The sequence below is a fragment of the Channa argus genome, chromosome 15 (genome assembly GCF_033026475.1).
Source record: "Channa argus isolate prfri chromosome 15, Channa argus male v1.0, whole genome shotgun sequence".
NCBI lineage: Eukaryota > Metazoa > Chordata > Actinopteri > Anabantiformes > Channidae > Channa > Channa argus.
In genome coordinates, this window is record NC_090211.1 from 2,203,823 (window position 1) to 2,219,992 (window position 16,170).

At 41.0% G+C, this 16,170-nt stretch overlaps 1 protein-coding gene across 13 annotated transcripts in view; it reads left to right on the forward strand.

Moving 5' to 3' along the window:
• The window catches only part of hdac5 (histone deacetylase 5), a 58,237-nt gene that overhangs the window by 22,907 nt on the left and 19,160 nt on the right, over positions 1-16,170 (forward strand). For 11 of the 13 annotated variants that reach the window (XR_010910759.1, XM_067476462.1, XM_067476459.1 and 8 more), the window contains 13 exons: positions 2,067-2,153; positions 5,525-5,772; positions 5,912-6,056; positions 6,188-6,293; positions 7,231-7,364; positions 7,480-7,611; positions 7,811-7,920; positions 8,131-8,247; positions 14,022-14,133; positions 14,210-14,323; positions 14,453-14,646; positions 14,737-14,855; positions 14,963-15,158. Coding sequence is in view for 12 of the 13 variants with exons in the window: in XM_067476462.1 (XP_067332563.1) it covers positions 2,067-2,153; positions 5,525-5,772; positions 5,912-6,056; positions 6,188-6,293; positions 7,231-7,364; positions 7,480-7,611; positions 7,811-7,920; positions 8,131-8,247; positions 14,022-14,133; positions 14,210-14,323; positions 14,453-14,646; positions 14,737-14,855; positions 14,963-15,158 (1,814 nt within the window). In the remaining variant the exon portion in view is untranslated. Of the gene's footprint in view, positions 1-2,066; positions 2,161-5,524; positions 5,773-5,911; positions 6,057-6,187; positions 6,294-6,566; positions 6,695-7,230; positions 7,365-7,479; positions 7,612-7,810; positions 7,921-8,130; positions 8,248-14,021; positions 14,134-14,209; positions 14,324-14,452; positions 14,647-14,736; positions 14,856-14,962; positions 15,159-16,170 lie in introns of those variants that run through there. The other 2 variants (XM_067476467.1, XM_067476469.1) reach the window with 2 other exon arrangements.

Genomic DNA, 16,170 nt, shown 5'->3' on the forward strand with positions numbered 1-16,170 from the left:
CTATAAGCTGATTGGAGCAGTTAAGCTAATTGGGAACCTTAGCATTGTATCTTATACATGAATACTGTACAAAGCTAAATGACTACACTGAACATGTTTTCATAGGGTTCACAGTCCACCTCCATACATAGTTAACACCAACAGATAATCTTCACCTACCTTATAATATTTGCATTGCAGTAGTGGATGGAATTGTGCTTTTGTAAGTTTGTTTGGAAATGTGACTATTGAGAATCTGCCCCGTGAATCAGTTACACAAATATGGAGTACAATCATGCTCAGAGTGCATAGGAGTGAATAGTCAGCCTCCTAAAACAAACAGATGTTTTTATTTATTTATTTTTAATTCGCCATCAAACAAAAATGACCATTTAACCTCCAGCAGCCGGTTGCACCAACTGTTCCAAACTTAGCCTACTTTTTAAAAATAATACATTAATTGTGGAGTTTTACACATGGCTAAATTTAAAAGGTTGCCTTTTACAGACTCGGTCTTATGTAAAGGCATTAAATATAGGCATTAGGCATTAAATATACAAAAAGTAGTAAAATAAAAAGTAGTAAAATACTCCATGACAGGCATATATAAGAACAAAAGTATTATTTATGAATGTTACCTTGTATTAAAAGAGCTTGTTTGGCAGATAATCGTTTGACCTGTATATTAAATATATTAAAAGTATATAATTTACACTGCTGCATTTATGAGTAAGCAACATTGTGCAACTATTATAATTAACTAATACAATTAACATCTTAGTGGATTTTAACTTGGTGTTCAGGCCTCTACAAAGATAATTCTGATTAGACATAAGATATTGATTTGAGAATAGGGAAGGTAAAAAAAGCTCTTGAAAAAACTAAAATCATTAAATTAAAACTGTGGAGAAAAAGTACGATATTCCCATCTAAACTAAAATGGATATACTCAAGTTAAGTAGATAAGAAGATAAGAAGCTAAGACGATAATGAATGGCTGGCTGGATGGATGGATGTCCCACTCTTTATAAGTTACTACATACAATGCAACACTTCTCCATGTATGCAGACAGAAATAAAACTATTAAATATTAAAAAGATTTATATTTTGCTGTTTATATAATTGATTGCTCTTGATTTGATGGTGTTACTTATGTTTCCAGTTGTTCACTAGTTAAGACATTTTTGAGGTTTTAATGTCTTAGTATTTCTTACTTAGTATTTAGTATTTACTGAAAGCTTTGGAAGGACCTTATGTTCAAACTTACTGCTGCTTATTAGCCAGACCAATCCAGTCCAGTTGATCACACCATCACAGTAGAGATTTTCTTGAACACTTGAAGCATTTATTCCACTGACAGAAAAGGTCTGACTGAAAAGGTGATGAATATTTCCTGATGAGGTACCATATCTTTCATTTCACTCTGTGAATTGCCAGCTAATTCCACTTTGGTGCCTGTAGCACAGAATCAATAACAATCTGTCATACTTACAGTATTAGCTCAAGTGGCTGCCATAAATCCAGATCAGTATAACGTAGTGCATTTCTAAATGATCGCAAGCACAAAAAGACACATTAACATTATTAACAACTCCTAGAGTATTGCACTCATTTCTCAAAAGCATGACTGCACCAGCTGTTCCTGCAACACTTCTTTCCTTCTTTTTGACTTTGTTTAGTTTAGTTTCTTTATTTTTTTTTTACTGTATGTGCACCATACTGCTCGAAATGATGACAGCTTCTCTATAATCTGTGTATAAATACATATGTTGCATGTTAACATTATGTGTCCTAGCCATGCTGTATGTACTCTAGGTTAATGCCAAGGTAATATTAGGATAATTTTAAGTCAGTGCTATCTATTGCTAGGCTAATGCTAGGCTTGTGGCTATTTTTAGGCAGCAGAACACTGTGTTCCTCACTTTCTTACAACACTATTACAGCTCATTTCACTTAAATGGGAACCGTCTCTTGTCTTCCTCTGTTTGTATGCACTGAATTATGTAATAGTCTGCTGCGTCCCTGACAACAATTTCCAGCTTAATCAATCACTTTTTTTCTTTTGGTCTGTTTCTCTGTCCTACAGTAGTGGAGGTGAAGAGCAGCCTCCCATCGGGCATGCAGAGCCCATTAGGAACAGCAAGCGAGCAAAGAGGAGGAGGTGGAGAAGGTGGTGAGTAGTGAGTCCTCTTAGACTCCTAGAGGGTGGGGAAGGAGTTTAATGTCTTCAATATGGATTTGATTTAATGGGTCAAATGCTTGACAAACGTGGATCGGTGGTTTTAAACTGTGTTAAGGGTGCTTGGGTGGGTTCAGAAGTTACTTAGAGGAGCTCTTCCACAAGTCCTCTATCCAATGATCAACAAATTAACAATCTCTAGAACACCAGTAAATAATGTACTGTGATTCTGTGTGGTAAATGGGCATCCTATAGGGTTTTCAGTCAGAATTTTAATGAGGATCATTCTGTTTACAGGTGAGAGCGCTGCTTTTGGGGTATAACACCATAGGGAGCTGTGTGAAGTTTTATAAATGTTCTCAACTGATATCACTTGAGTTAATGTCAGTTGAAGGTGAAGACTGAAAATAGAAAAAGTGAGCTTACCAAACCTCTGTTGCCCACGTTGAATCTCTCTCTGGGGGCCTAGCTGCTCCAGGCTACCTGACTCACTACTAGCAAAACACACCCCTGTCTCTGTTGAGAAGTTTTGATGTGTTTCATTGTGTTTTTTAATTTTCAAGCAAGAAGTTTGCTTTGCAAATGTCTTTTCTAGCTGTGAAAGCCAGAAGCAGAGAAAACTATTGAGGCTTTCTTGAACTTCCTTTATGTTGACATCCCTCTCAACTACAGTATCTCCACTAGCATCAGAAGCCTATAGCAGCCCAAACTAACCATTTAGAGTAGGTCAGAGAAGTCCTACGGCTAGAGAAGTCCTAGTATAGAGCAGTTATATTTTTGAAGAGTCTGATATTACCTTTAGTGTAACCTACAGTATAGCTACGGTGTACAGATGTATGTTTTCTAAAGTCTACAGCCTTCCCAAAAGCACATTTTGCTGTTACATGTTGTATGGTAAAAGTTGTTAGAACTGGTATGACACATTTGCATGTGATGTTAACAAGTGTTATGCAACTATAGATAGCTATTTCTTTGTAACTGATGTTGATGTGTAAATTTGATAAAAATAAGCTTTGGTATGGTAGGCAGGAAGTAATTATCACAAGCCTATCTTTGCTTTGTGTTCTTTATTTGTGCTTGAGGTTTTCAAATTTATAAAGTTTGAGGAGCTTCTATCTGAGTACCACAAAGTGGTTGTTTGTAAATGGAGAAAATGCAAAAAGGTGTAGGACAAATGCAAGCAAATATTTTTTTATACTTTCAGTTTTGAAGTAGGATGCATGGAGCACAAAGTTGCTATGTGTACTGCCTGAATAATTGTAAAGTCTTTCTGTTTTTAGAAGGATGATATCCAATGCATGTTGTGATTTTATGTTTAAACCTTATAATATTGTGTAAACCAGTTGTTCTTTCCTGAGGCGTATGGCACAGAAGTAGAATTAAGAAACCCAGGATAACTGAAAAATCACAGCTTGACCTAGTTTAATCAGTGCATCCTGGCTTAATTCGTTGCACGTTTACTCGGCCAGGATGAGAAGGTGTGGCTATGTCAACCTAGGTGTAAATAATAGGAATACGTACGCATTTACGGTATTCATAAATAGACCACAGGATCGATCACAGAATTACCGATGCAAAAATATATAAGACTTGTGCTGCATAATTCTCACCAACTGAGTTTCAAGAAAGATGAAATGCTAGTGGAATCTGAGCCGTTTTCCTATGAGTCCAGTCATTCTGCTAAAGTGACTGCAGCTGCTACTCTAGGTATAGGTGAGTCAATACCCAACCTGAGGCTGTCCTCTGACCATCTTAGCCCACCTGAAGTACAGCGAGTGGTTGTGGAGCATATTGTCAAAAGTACAGACCCAATCTCACAACTACACGTCAGTTAAGCTCAGGCCGTTTTCAGGGAGAGTACCTTGCCCAAATTTTGAGGGAGGTGTATTACTCGAGTGGGTTACATGAGCAACAGCTTCTTATAGAAACACATAAAGAGGTGACAATAATGGACCAACTGAATGCATAGGTAGCCAAGAAATGAACAATTAATTATTAGTGCTCCAGTAAAACTGTCACAATTACTGTACAATTCAAAGAGTAACTTGTCCTTTCCACTAAATAACAGTGGAAATAGCAGTTTAAATGTGACTAGAGCAAGTGCACGTTACTCAGGAACTCATGAAGAGTAATTAAGTAACACTTATCCACAATGTCCATCTATTTTATTTTTTTAATCTGTTTTAAATACTCTTGTATCTATATTTAATCAATTTGATCTAATCTATAAAATGATTATTTTATTTTATTTTATTTTTTTATCTATTAACTGTCTCTTTACGTATGCATCTTTGCATCCAGCAGCCTACATAAATATTGAATGCCATTGCCCAAGAATGCCTGCCTCTCAGTCATAAATTTGTCTGCAAAGGGCCAATTGGTGCTAAATGCTTGTCTGAGTATTAATGATGGTATAGTTCATCAGCCAACAAATGGCACAACTTTAGGAAGAGGAAGCACGTGAATGGGACTTTTGCCTTTGTAGTACTTATTGCCCTCATTAAAATCGGACTTTTCAGCCGGTTCTTATAAGATCAACAACGCCTATAATATACTCATTAAGCAATTAGCCTGCTGTTAGGCAGAATAAATCTCTACAGTAACTTAATTTAGCGTAATGTAAGGTAACTTGCTTTAATGCTACTAAGTCAAGGCTAAATTCAGTCAGGATCACTGTAAAATCCTGATCCCTTCTCTTGGTTTTGGTCAATACCCTCATGTTCCTCAAGTACCCCTCCCCTGCTAGTTTTCTAGCCTGCACACTGCTGAATACAGGATCAGGTGTGTTCCAACAATCTACAGTTGAAAGTGGAGTGGAGGAGACAAAGTGAAATGGTATCTTACAGCTTCTAAATTGACAGAACACACCTAATCCAGGTAATCAGCAGAGTGTATAACAGGCATAGCAGTGGTACTTGAGGGCCAGGACTGAGGACCAGTAGTTTAAACAAACACAGTATAGAAAATTCTGTATCAAAGATGCTCTTAATTGGCCTTAACTAAGTGTAAATCATCATGGTTTTTACTGGTATTTTGAGACTATTTCATAATGCGTCAAGACATTTTGTATTAATTAGGTTTCCAAACTATAGACAGCCTTTGCATTGGAAGCATTGGAAGCTAATAAAGTTGGTAACTAATTAGCCATTGTTTGTTTGCTGGTTGAGAAGACGCATAAGAATTAGGTGATGCTAGTGTACATGAAATGTAACGGGGGGAAAAAAGAATGATGTGATTTAAAAATATCTGGACTTAAGTAATACTAAGCAAATGAGAGGTGAAACATCGGTACAAAAAACAGACAGAGTAAGCAATATATTTAGAAACATAGTCTGGATTTGGAGAGTTAACTTCTACTTTTCCAGGTGGGGGTCAAGGAGAAGGCCCAGGAGGAGGAGGCCCAGTGGACCTGCGGACAGAGCACAGGGTGGGGTCTATGTCTGGGGGTGCGGCAGCAGTGGACACAGCCCTGAGAGAGCAGCAGCTCCAACAGGAACTGGTGCTACTCAAACAGCAGCAAGAACTGCAGAAACAGCTGCTGTTTGCAGAGTTCCAGAAAAAACATGAAGTGCTAACAAGACAACATGAAATCCAGCTGCAGGAGCACTTAAAGGTAGCTACTCACTCAGAACCTACTGTAATAGGTGATCAGCAGGGCAGCAGCCTTCAGTACTAACTCTCATCACCTCAGTTCGTTGGCTAATCAAGCACCTCAATGATCATTCAGATAAATGTTTGTGTATGTGTGTAAGCAACAACAGGAGCTGCTGGCAGCAAAGCGGCAGCAGGAGCTAGAACAGAAGAGGAAACTGGAGCAGCAAAGACATGAAGAGCAGGAGAAACAGAGATTGGAGCAACAACTGTTACTGCTGAGAAACAAAGAAAAAGGCAAAGAGAGTAGGTTATACTTATTGCTATTGTCATCACTGGTGAGAGGGGTCATAGGGACCCTTGTCCTTCATGACATTATTATTACCACCAGTGGTAATAGTGTAGTGTGTCCTGATTGGTGTTTGTTTTTTTGGAAGGTGCCATTGCAAGTACAGAGGTGAAGTTGAAGCTGCAAGAGTTCCTTCTCAATAAGAAAGAGCCTGGTCATGGAGGACTCAATCATTCCTTCTCCCCAAAATGCTGGTAAGGATTATGAAAGCTCAATCTGTCCCAGGACACATCATTGACATCACTCTAGCATTAAATATGGAATCCATCTAAAGTCTTTAGCATTATTCTGGGAATGTTGTTCCCAGAACTCCTTCCTAACTTTGGTCTCAGCATATTTAAGTCTTTATTAATTGATGACTGGTTTGAGTACTGTACAAACACCATTTATGGAAAAGTTGAAATGTTGGTCAATATGTAAATAAAATGAGACTTCATTAATTTGCGAATCATTTGAAACACTTTCAGCTTCTTCGGGATGCTCTCTTTATTCCCAGTCAACAGACCTGTTGCCTTACCATCTATAGATGTGTTGCCAGCATCAAATTCAAAATGAGCAAATCAAAATTCTCAGTTTCACCATTTGACAAGTACAGGTTTGATTGTATTCCTTTCTTATTTACATTTTACACAGCATCTCAACATTTCTGCAAGTAGGATTTGAGAGTGAGTGTTTCATATTGAATTGCATTGTCTGAAACTTTATGCTGCCATCTTGGCCAAGTCTCCCTGCAAAAGAGGTTGCTAAACTAAATGGAATCTACCTGGTTGAGTAAAGGTGGAATAAAATAATAAAAATCACATAACATCACATACAGTGTTTTTTACTAGTCCCAACAGTGGCCAGAGTTAGTTAAATCTAAAACTTACAGATAATCAAGATTTGTTGTCATTTCAACAGTGTTGACAGACATTTAACCAAGTCAAAGCACAAAAAAATATTTCCACACTTATGGGAACAGGAAACAACAGATAGGTGTTCTGGTAAATGTTGGCAATGACTACTGTAAATCAAACCGTATGCCGATAAGTCTCATATAAAACAACCATTATTGCAACAGTTAATATTAAGAAACAAGCTTATTGACTAACTGGCTCTCTTTTGTTTGAATGTGTGTCTGTGTGTCTGCAGGGGAGCCCAGCATACCTCCCTGGAGCAGAGCTCTCCTCCGCAGAGTAACACTCCAGGAACCCCTCCCTCCTATAAACTGCCCCCACTGCTGGGGAACTTCGAAGGGAAAGATGACTTCCCACTTCGCAAGACAGGTAAGAGACACAGGGTGAGACGGAGAGCAACATACAGTCCAGGGTGTGTGTGTGTGTGTGTGTGTTTATTTTTTCCTTTGTTGTCCCTAATTGTTTTTCTGGGTGTCTTATCCAGTGTCAGAGCCCAACCTGAAGGTGCGCTCACGGTTGAAGCAGAAGGTGGCAGAGAGGAGGAGCTCTCCTCTTCTCCGCAGGAAGGATGGAACCGTCATCAGCACCTTTAAGAAAAGAGCCATAGAGATTTCAGGTGAACACATGTACAAACATATAATAAGAATGTCTTTAAAGCATGTGCCTATTAGTTCACCATAAAACATTTACTAGTTTAAAACATTTATTGCTTTGGGTTTTGAGGATTATTATGACAAAGTTTTATATCCCTCTCTTTCTTTCTGTGTGTGTGTGTGTGTGTGTGTGTGTGTGTGGGGGGGTGTTTTTTCTACCAGTCTCCTCTCTATGTAATAGTGCTCCAGGTTCAGGTCCCAGCAGTCCCAACAGTTCCAATACGGCTATTGCCAATGGCAACACAGGATCTGTCCCGAACATACAGACAGAGGTATATACTGTACATAACCATGCTGATGCTTTATTATGAAATTGGTTATACCCACAGTGATGGTAATTTTTTTAAATTGGAAATTTAAGTTTACTAAAATATATGGTTATTTCAGTTACCGTAGCAACCACGATCAGTCTATGGTGTGTAATAATTTTTTACGAAGTCACTTAAACTAACCAGTCTGCTTTTGTTTCTCTGTGTCTGCAGCTAAGGTCTCTCCATCAAACACTGGGGGCTGATGGGACATTGAGTCCACTGAGTCTGTACACCTCACCCTCCCTGCCAAATATTTCTCTTGGTCTCCCTGCCAACACACACATCACGGTTGTTTAACTCAACACACACATTCACTCAAACAAAAACTAACAGGTGTACACAAACAGATACATTGGTGTCACTCTTGCACATACATTTTATGTTTCTAACATTCATTTAGGATATGAACAGTATATTAGACAAAAACAAAAGTCAACAAAAATGTGAAGTAATTGACCATAAAACCTCATAAATAAATAAAAAGAAACAAAAAGAAATATAGAAATATAAAATGTCCGGCGGGTTTATGGGTTTGCCGGCAGAAAGTAATACTGACAAGCTACCGAAAAAATGTAGAGTCTCTGGAGAGTGTGGACCAGTGTGACTAGTTTTTGCTAATCCATTGATCCAGAGGACTAGCTCCTGCGGAAAATATTGATGGGAAGTTTAAATGCTGCTGTTTAATCCCTGGGTAAGGAAGGGAGAATAGGTATAGGTTTACAGGACAAAACGAGAGGAGAAACGAATGGGGACTGACTTGTTACTGTTATGTAAATGTTAGGAAAATGTTTGTTGAAATGTGTGATTATTTGCTTACTTTTCTTGCTTAAGTGTGTTCGGATATCCAGTTGTTTTAGCGAGTGTGCTTTGGTTTTGTATAATTATTACCATTATGTACAATAAGTTGTTGCTAAAGTGGCTTTGGAAGTTAAAGTGATCTTATTGCAAAAGTTGTGGTTTTCTGGTAATTAATTATCCATGTGCAGGATGTTTTCAGGCAGGTGTATATGTAGTTATATGTTTGAATGAGCAGAATGTTTTCTGTTAACTGAGGAAAAATCATGTTAAGTTACAAAAATACTAAAGACTTTCATTTATGACTTTCAAGATCATTTATATAACTACAGTTCTCTGAGTAGCAGTGTCTCACATTGGGAACGCCTTCAGCGTGACCTCATCAGAAGCTCCTTTTGCACTGTGCCAGCTAGGATTGGATGGGACTAAGCATATCAGTGTCAACGAGAGACAAGCCCTCCCCTAAAAGGGGGTAACACTTCCTAAGACGTCATTCAAAACGCCACCTCTTCCTCGCTACGAAGGAACAAGGAGGGTGGTCTGATGAGACACTCACTCATGCTGTGTGAATAACCCAAAGATGTCTTTTATAGCATCTTTTCGTGTCTCACATTGGTATCAGATTGCTGGCAAATGTTGCCTGAGAGCCACTGTCCTTTATAGAGCCTTACAGTAAGCACTGAATGGGCTAGTGAGGAAGCTGTAACATCGAGTCTGTATACCTAGCAGTGGTGTGTGGTGACGCCCGAGTTGCTGCAGCCCAAATGTCCTGAATGAAGATCCCTCTGAAAAGAGCGCATGAAGTGGTGAGGCCCCTGGTTGAGTGCGCCCGCAGTCCCGCTGGTGGCTGTAGACCACTAGAACTATATACCAAGGCAATAGCCCCCACAATCCAGTGAGAGAGTCGTTGTTTAGAAACCGGCTTCCCTGAGTGTTTTTTTTCCCTTGATACAAATGGCTGGTTACTCTTCCTACAGCCTTCAGTTCTATGTAGATGGGCGTGGGCCGAACTGGACAAAGCATATGTAAGCGCTGATGCCCCGCCGAGGAAAATAGCGTAGGATAGAAGGACGCAAGGTCAATTGGAGAACATAAGCCCACAACCTTAGGCATAACGGCCTGTTTAGGTTGTAAGGTCACTCTTGAATTCTTACAGGAGAACTTTGTACATGCTGGATGCACTGAAAATGCATTGATCTTACCCACCTGTTTCACTGAACTGTCTTTAGAGACACCATTTTCAAATCCACCTGTTCTAATGGTTCAAGAGGTGGAAATGACCAACATCCAACACAACAGGAATGTCCCATGAGGGGGTCAATTGTCTGGAAACAGGGAGCCATATGCCCCTCATGAAATTCCTCACCAGACAATGCTGTCTCACAGTCTTACCCTCCAGACCAACATGGCAGGCAGAAATAGTGGTAGTTACACCTTTATCCAACATGTCCTGCACTGCATCGGATCACAGAAAGGGAATCTCCTACACCATTTCTTAAAAATGAGCCATTTCCCACTATAGAGAGACCTTGTTGAGGAAGCCCTAGCCTAGTCTGAATGGTCTCAATAACATTCTGAGGGACACACACGATGTTCAAGTTGAGCCACTAATGGGCCAAGCCCAGAGAGAAAGCCTCTATGGTAAATGGTAAATGTTCTGCACTTATATAGTGCTTTTCTACTTATTGTTACTCAAAGCTCTTTACACTGCTTCTTATTCACCCATTCACACTCACAATCACACGCACACTCACACCGATGGGGAGCTGCTATGCATCTGGCCAACTCTCACACCGGGAGCAACTAAATTGGGGTTCAGTGTCTTGCTCAAGGACACTTTGACATGTGACGAGTCTGGGATCAAATTAACAACTGCGGGATTGGTGGACGACCGCTTCCTTACGTTCCTGCACCACAGTCGTCCCCATGGGTGGGGGGGACAGATCTCCCCCCTGTACTTGAGACAGCAGGTCTCTGCAAATTGGTAGGGGCCAAGGTTCCTGGCATAGAAGCTGAGTTATCTCTGCCAGCCAGTGTTTTGACGGCCAGTAGGGAGCTATGAGAATCACAGGAAGGGAGAAAAACAGAGGAAACTGAGCATTCTCCCTCGTGGCAAAAAGGTCTACAGAGCCCTGCAGTGCTCCCACACCAGGCTCACCACATCCAGTAGGACGCTCCATTCTGCATAAAGAGTATTTCCCCTGGACAGTAGATTGGCTCCACAGTTTATTGACCCTTGCACATGGGTGGATTTCAGCATCAGAAAATTTTTGTTGCTCCAGACAATCAGTCTGTGTGCCTGGGAGGAACTTAGCCCCCTTGTCTGTTGACTTAAGCCACAACTGTTCCCTCAGAAAAGGCAGGAAATGTTTCAAAACTAGCTGGACTGCTAGAAGTTTAGTAATTTATATGGGATGAGCCAATGTGAGAGTCCAACGTCTCATTCACTACTCTGCCCTTGATTACACCCACCCAACGTTACAGAGAGGCATCTGTTGTAACCACTTTCCTGCACAAAACCACTGCCACAGGCTCTGAATGAGAAAACCGCTTTGACTGTGTTTGGGAGGGACACTTCTGATTGCTCTTTTCTCCAGCAGAGAAGAAATCTATTCCTATAAGATGCAAGCGGCTTTGCTGATTTATGGCCTTCAACTATGGGGGAGTAACATCGGTCTGCATTGCGCATGCCTGAGATGTCGTTCTCATCTCTCGTGCAAGTCTATGCACGAGAGAGGGAATACTCCCCTTTGGAATAGGATGGCAGCATTTGTTTTCTTGTGTTTTTCCTGTCTCTGTGACTCTTCTTGGGGCCTCGGGACGGGTCGAACATCCTGTCCTTGGCGGGCCGAACAGAACCGGGCCATCTGAATGAGCTCGAGAACGGAGCCTCTTAAACAGGTTGAGTCTGAGTGGGGAGCTAGCACGCTCCGCTCTTCATCCTCTGTGCGGCTATCAGTCCAGATGTTTCTTTCTTCTTGCCACCTGAGTGGAGATGGGCGGTGGCTGTGGACGCTGTGTCCCTTCCTTAGATGCCACCGCAGCTTCTATTGGGGAATTGTTACTGAGACTGTGCTTCTCTATTCCCTCACAATTTAGAACGGAGTTGCCTGCCACAGGATGCTTCTCCTTGTATGGTTTACTGCGCCAGAAGACTGTAATCTCTTCCAACAGCTCTGGAAAGATAAGCAGCAGTGGCCTATTCACTTTCTGCAGTATCTTCCTGTCAAACAGTAACCGCATCACCTTGGCTTGAACCTCAGGCCACTGGATATTGAACTTGGCAGCTGCGTGTTTGCTCAACTCTTACAAGTCCAAATTCAGTATAGGGGAAGAGGCATCTCCATCCCCAGCGTGGGTCGCCCTGAAGGGTGCGGGTTTTGCAGCCTAGACCGAAAGTGCCAGTGACGAGTCATTATCGTCAGACATGAGAAGCTCTGACCCACCATCTGACTCTTCATCCACCTCTTCAAACAGAAAGTCAGACAGCCCGGCCAGGAGGCCGGGTCCATCTAGGTCCTGGGGGATGGGGTTCAAGGCATCGAGTTGGTCTCCCCAACCAACTACAGGCCATCACTGGATCGCCGAACAAATTTCTCTGATGAGCCAATTGGAGACAGAGCACCTTGAGGGGGACGCAGTTACAGTGTGAGCACTCCTCTGATGACTAACGGGGGGTTTGGGCATGTTTCAGCCTGAGGCACATCACGCACAACAGGTGGGTATCCCAGCTAGATATTTTATTGCCTCGCGGACAGGCTTGGGTCTGTGTTTTCTCCTTTGCCTTTGTGGGAGTATTTGCGGTAGCCATGCACACTAGTAGGTGTTGATGCTATGACTGGCATACTGGTTAACCTGGTGTGGCTAGAAAATAGCGGGACATATGGGGGTGTTACGACTTCCAAAATGAGTGTTGCTGCTCTAATGTTTTAACATTAACCACGGGGAGTAGGTAACATTAACTCTGAGTATTGCTACTCAAAAGTGTTACCACTTGGTTGAAGACACTGTAAGAACTATTGCTACTTTTCACAGGCTCAGACTACTCTTTGGTGACAGACTAGTATGAGCAGATCTCTCGAAATACTGTTCGCCGAGAACAAAGTGACCGGTAACCGAGTTTGCGCTCGTGACTTTAGACAGACAGCTAGTTCCCGGAGAGTCAGCTGGCTCGAGAGAGAGGTTTAAAGGAACTTCTGCTCGTAGCAAGAAGAGGTTTTTGAATGATGGTTTATGGTTAATCCCAGCCAATCCTGGCTGACGGAGTGCCATAGGAGCTTCTGATACGGTCCGGCTGAAGGTGTTCACAATATAAGACACAAAAGTAATGCTATGAAAGAGAATTATACTGTGTTTTGACCTGTGTGGTTTTCAAATGCTGCGTAATCTATAGGCTACTGCTGTATGAATTACTTGAACCCTGCACCTACTCTATTGCAGTTAATGCCGACTGGACAGTTAAGTGCAGACCAATCTAAGCTACTTGGAAAAATATTTGTTGCTATTTATGCGTAACATTTAGTCATTGCTAAAACCAACAATACATTTTTAATGTAATATCTGGAACTGATGTGTTGTAATCTTTATTTTACTCAGTTTAAAACTTTTCTAGAGCTATAGTTTTTCAACTGTAAGAAGCTGTTTCAAGACCAAATATACTGTTACTCTGCAAACTATATCCTTGTCCCATAATCAATGTTGCTCAAAAGGTTCATCACAGAGGTGGACCTCACTGCTTTAACATGCCAAAGGCTATGAGTGGAAAATTACAAAATGAAGATGTTAAATCTTATATTAAATCTTATGTTAGATCTTATAATAATAATAATAGCTTATGTTAAAGCAAATAATTACCAAACTTGATCTGCACTCACATTTCTGGACGAAAATGCAAAGATCCAGTCTAAAGATAGACAGGGAACACAAAGAGTTGAAAACAACATATGTGAAAACAAAACATTAAAGACAAAAACAAAGGTGTATGACTGTAACCTTATGCCCCCGAGATTCTTTTTACTGCGAGACAGGTTAGATCTGGCCCTGTTGCACACACAGTAGTCTGTCCTACTAGCCTACATAACAAAGTGAATTTGTGGACTCATAATGCCTGTTGTTTTTTGCAAAGTGACTGAAATACTGGATAATGACTCATACATGATTAAAACAATAATTGAGATATTATAAAAAAAATATACATCATGCACCTGTGTTCTAGTACCTAATACTCAAATTTTTAATAAACTTGGCAATGCCTCCTTTCCCTACAGGCTTCCCAGAAGCTGTCTACTCAGCAAGAGGCTGAGCGCCAAGCCATCCAGTCACTGCGAGGTGGTGGGACTCTAACAGGAAAGTTTCTCTCCACATCTTCTCTACCTGCAGGTAACCTTGAGCAGATAGAATTCCTTTTAATTCATGTTTTATTTGAAAGGTTTGATGTTATAATTGGCCTTTGCAGGGGTAGGGCATGATGTGGAGACTCCACCACCCACCTCTCATTCTGCCCATTCCTCTTTATTGCAACACGTACTTCTGCTGGAGCAGGCCAGACAACAGACCGCAATGCTAGCAGGTACACACACACACACACACACACACACACACATACACATACATACAAATATATACACACGAACATTTAAAGTCCCCTTTAACATCAACAGCAATGGTTGTCTTTCTGCTGTGACCTCGACTGTCCCAGTTCCCATGTACAGCCAGTCGCCGCTGGTTACAGCAGAGAGAGGCGTTTCCAGTGGCATGCGGACAGTCAACAAGTTGCCTCGCCATCGTCCTTTGGCTCGAACACAGAGCGCACCTTTGCCCCAGTCCCCCCAGGCCCTGCAGCAGCTGGTGGTTCAGCAGCAGCACCAGCATTTTCTGGAGAAACACTACAAGGTACACATGTTCACACATACACACACACACACACACACACACACATTCACAAATCCATATTCACATAGCAACATTTCCTTGCATGTGTAGATGCTATCAAAAGGAGCTGAGCTTCCCAGGCCACCCCCCACTCACCCAGAGGAGACAGAAGAGGAGCTAACAGAGACTAATAACATGCAGGAGGATGACGAAGGGGCAGGCCTTCACAGGTATGAGATTTCTGACTTAGCCACTATCAATGACTGACTAAACTTTATATACTGTAGGTTTTAAAAAGGTAACTTTTTAAGAGTGACTTAATATTTTGGCCATTTAGGCTTCAGAAGGAGGGCTCTGATGACAGCACACCCTCCTCTGAGCAACTTGGTGTACACGTGAAGGGTGAAGAGGATCATGGGGGCATGCATGTGAAAGGGGAGAGTACAGAGAGTGAGCTGGATGAAGAAGAAGACGATGAAGATGTCATCCAGCTGAGGGAGGGCAGCGAGGAAGAAAGGGCAAGCTACACGCAGGTTTGAACACCGTGTTTTTCTCCATACTTACACTGTAAATGTTGGTGCTTGAAACACCTAATATTAGGTAAAAAAATATTATATTTAATAATATAAAAAAATATTAGGTACATTTATATACATACATATGCTTTTATCCAAAGTATCTTACAAGTGAGGTACGAAGTAATCTAAATTTAAGTCAAGGAGAAAACATTAAAGCTCAGTATTATGAGAAGTAATATTTCCATTTGTTCAGTTTAAGTGTAGAGATTGTTGCAATAGTTGCAATCATCTAATGTACGATGATAAAGGTTGAAAATCACTACTCTAAAATTCAAACTCGAGACATTTTGATCGTGCAGTATTATGCATTATTATCCCAAATAGTGATAAATCGTACACATGTATCATCAGCCAACCTCCTGCTTTTTTCTGTCCCATTTTGTTTGTTGTGTTGCAGATGTTTGCTGCATATTAGCCATCTGACTCATCACACCTAACAGCTGTCCTAATGACCTGAGGTGTTTTTCACCTTTTGAATGATTATTTCTACACAGAAATCCTGAGGCTGCAGGATTGTAGTATGCAAGCAAATATTTGAACCCCAACAAAGCAAATTTGTTTGTGTATCAGAAAATGGTGCGTAAGACTTGTTGGCTTGTTGGTGCCAGCCAACAAGCGGCTTGCCGGCTTATTGGCTGGCCTGCTCTCTGTCGTTCAACCCTTCCTTGTGTTGTAGCTTTGGCTTGTTATGTTACTTTATGTTCACTCATCCATGCACGCACACATGACTTATGGGACTGATGAAGTTATTTTTGGTTTTTTAGCTTTGGTTTTGCTACAATAAAGTTCTTATTTTTACTTTACATTGCGTACTCCTCTCTTTTGTCATGGCTGTTGAGCCAGGTCATGACAGAGGCCGCGTATTGTCTTCCTACCATAACTTACACTCGCCACTTTTTTTTTTTTTTTTTATTGATGTTTTTTCCTGCCTCATTACAGCCAACATACACCTTATAACCACAGGATG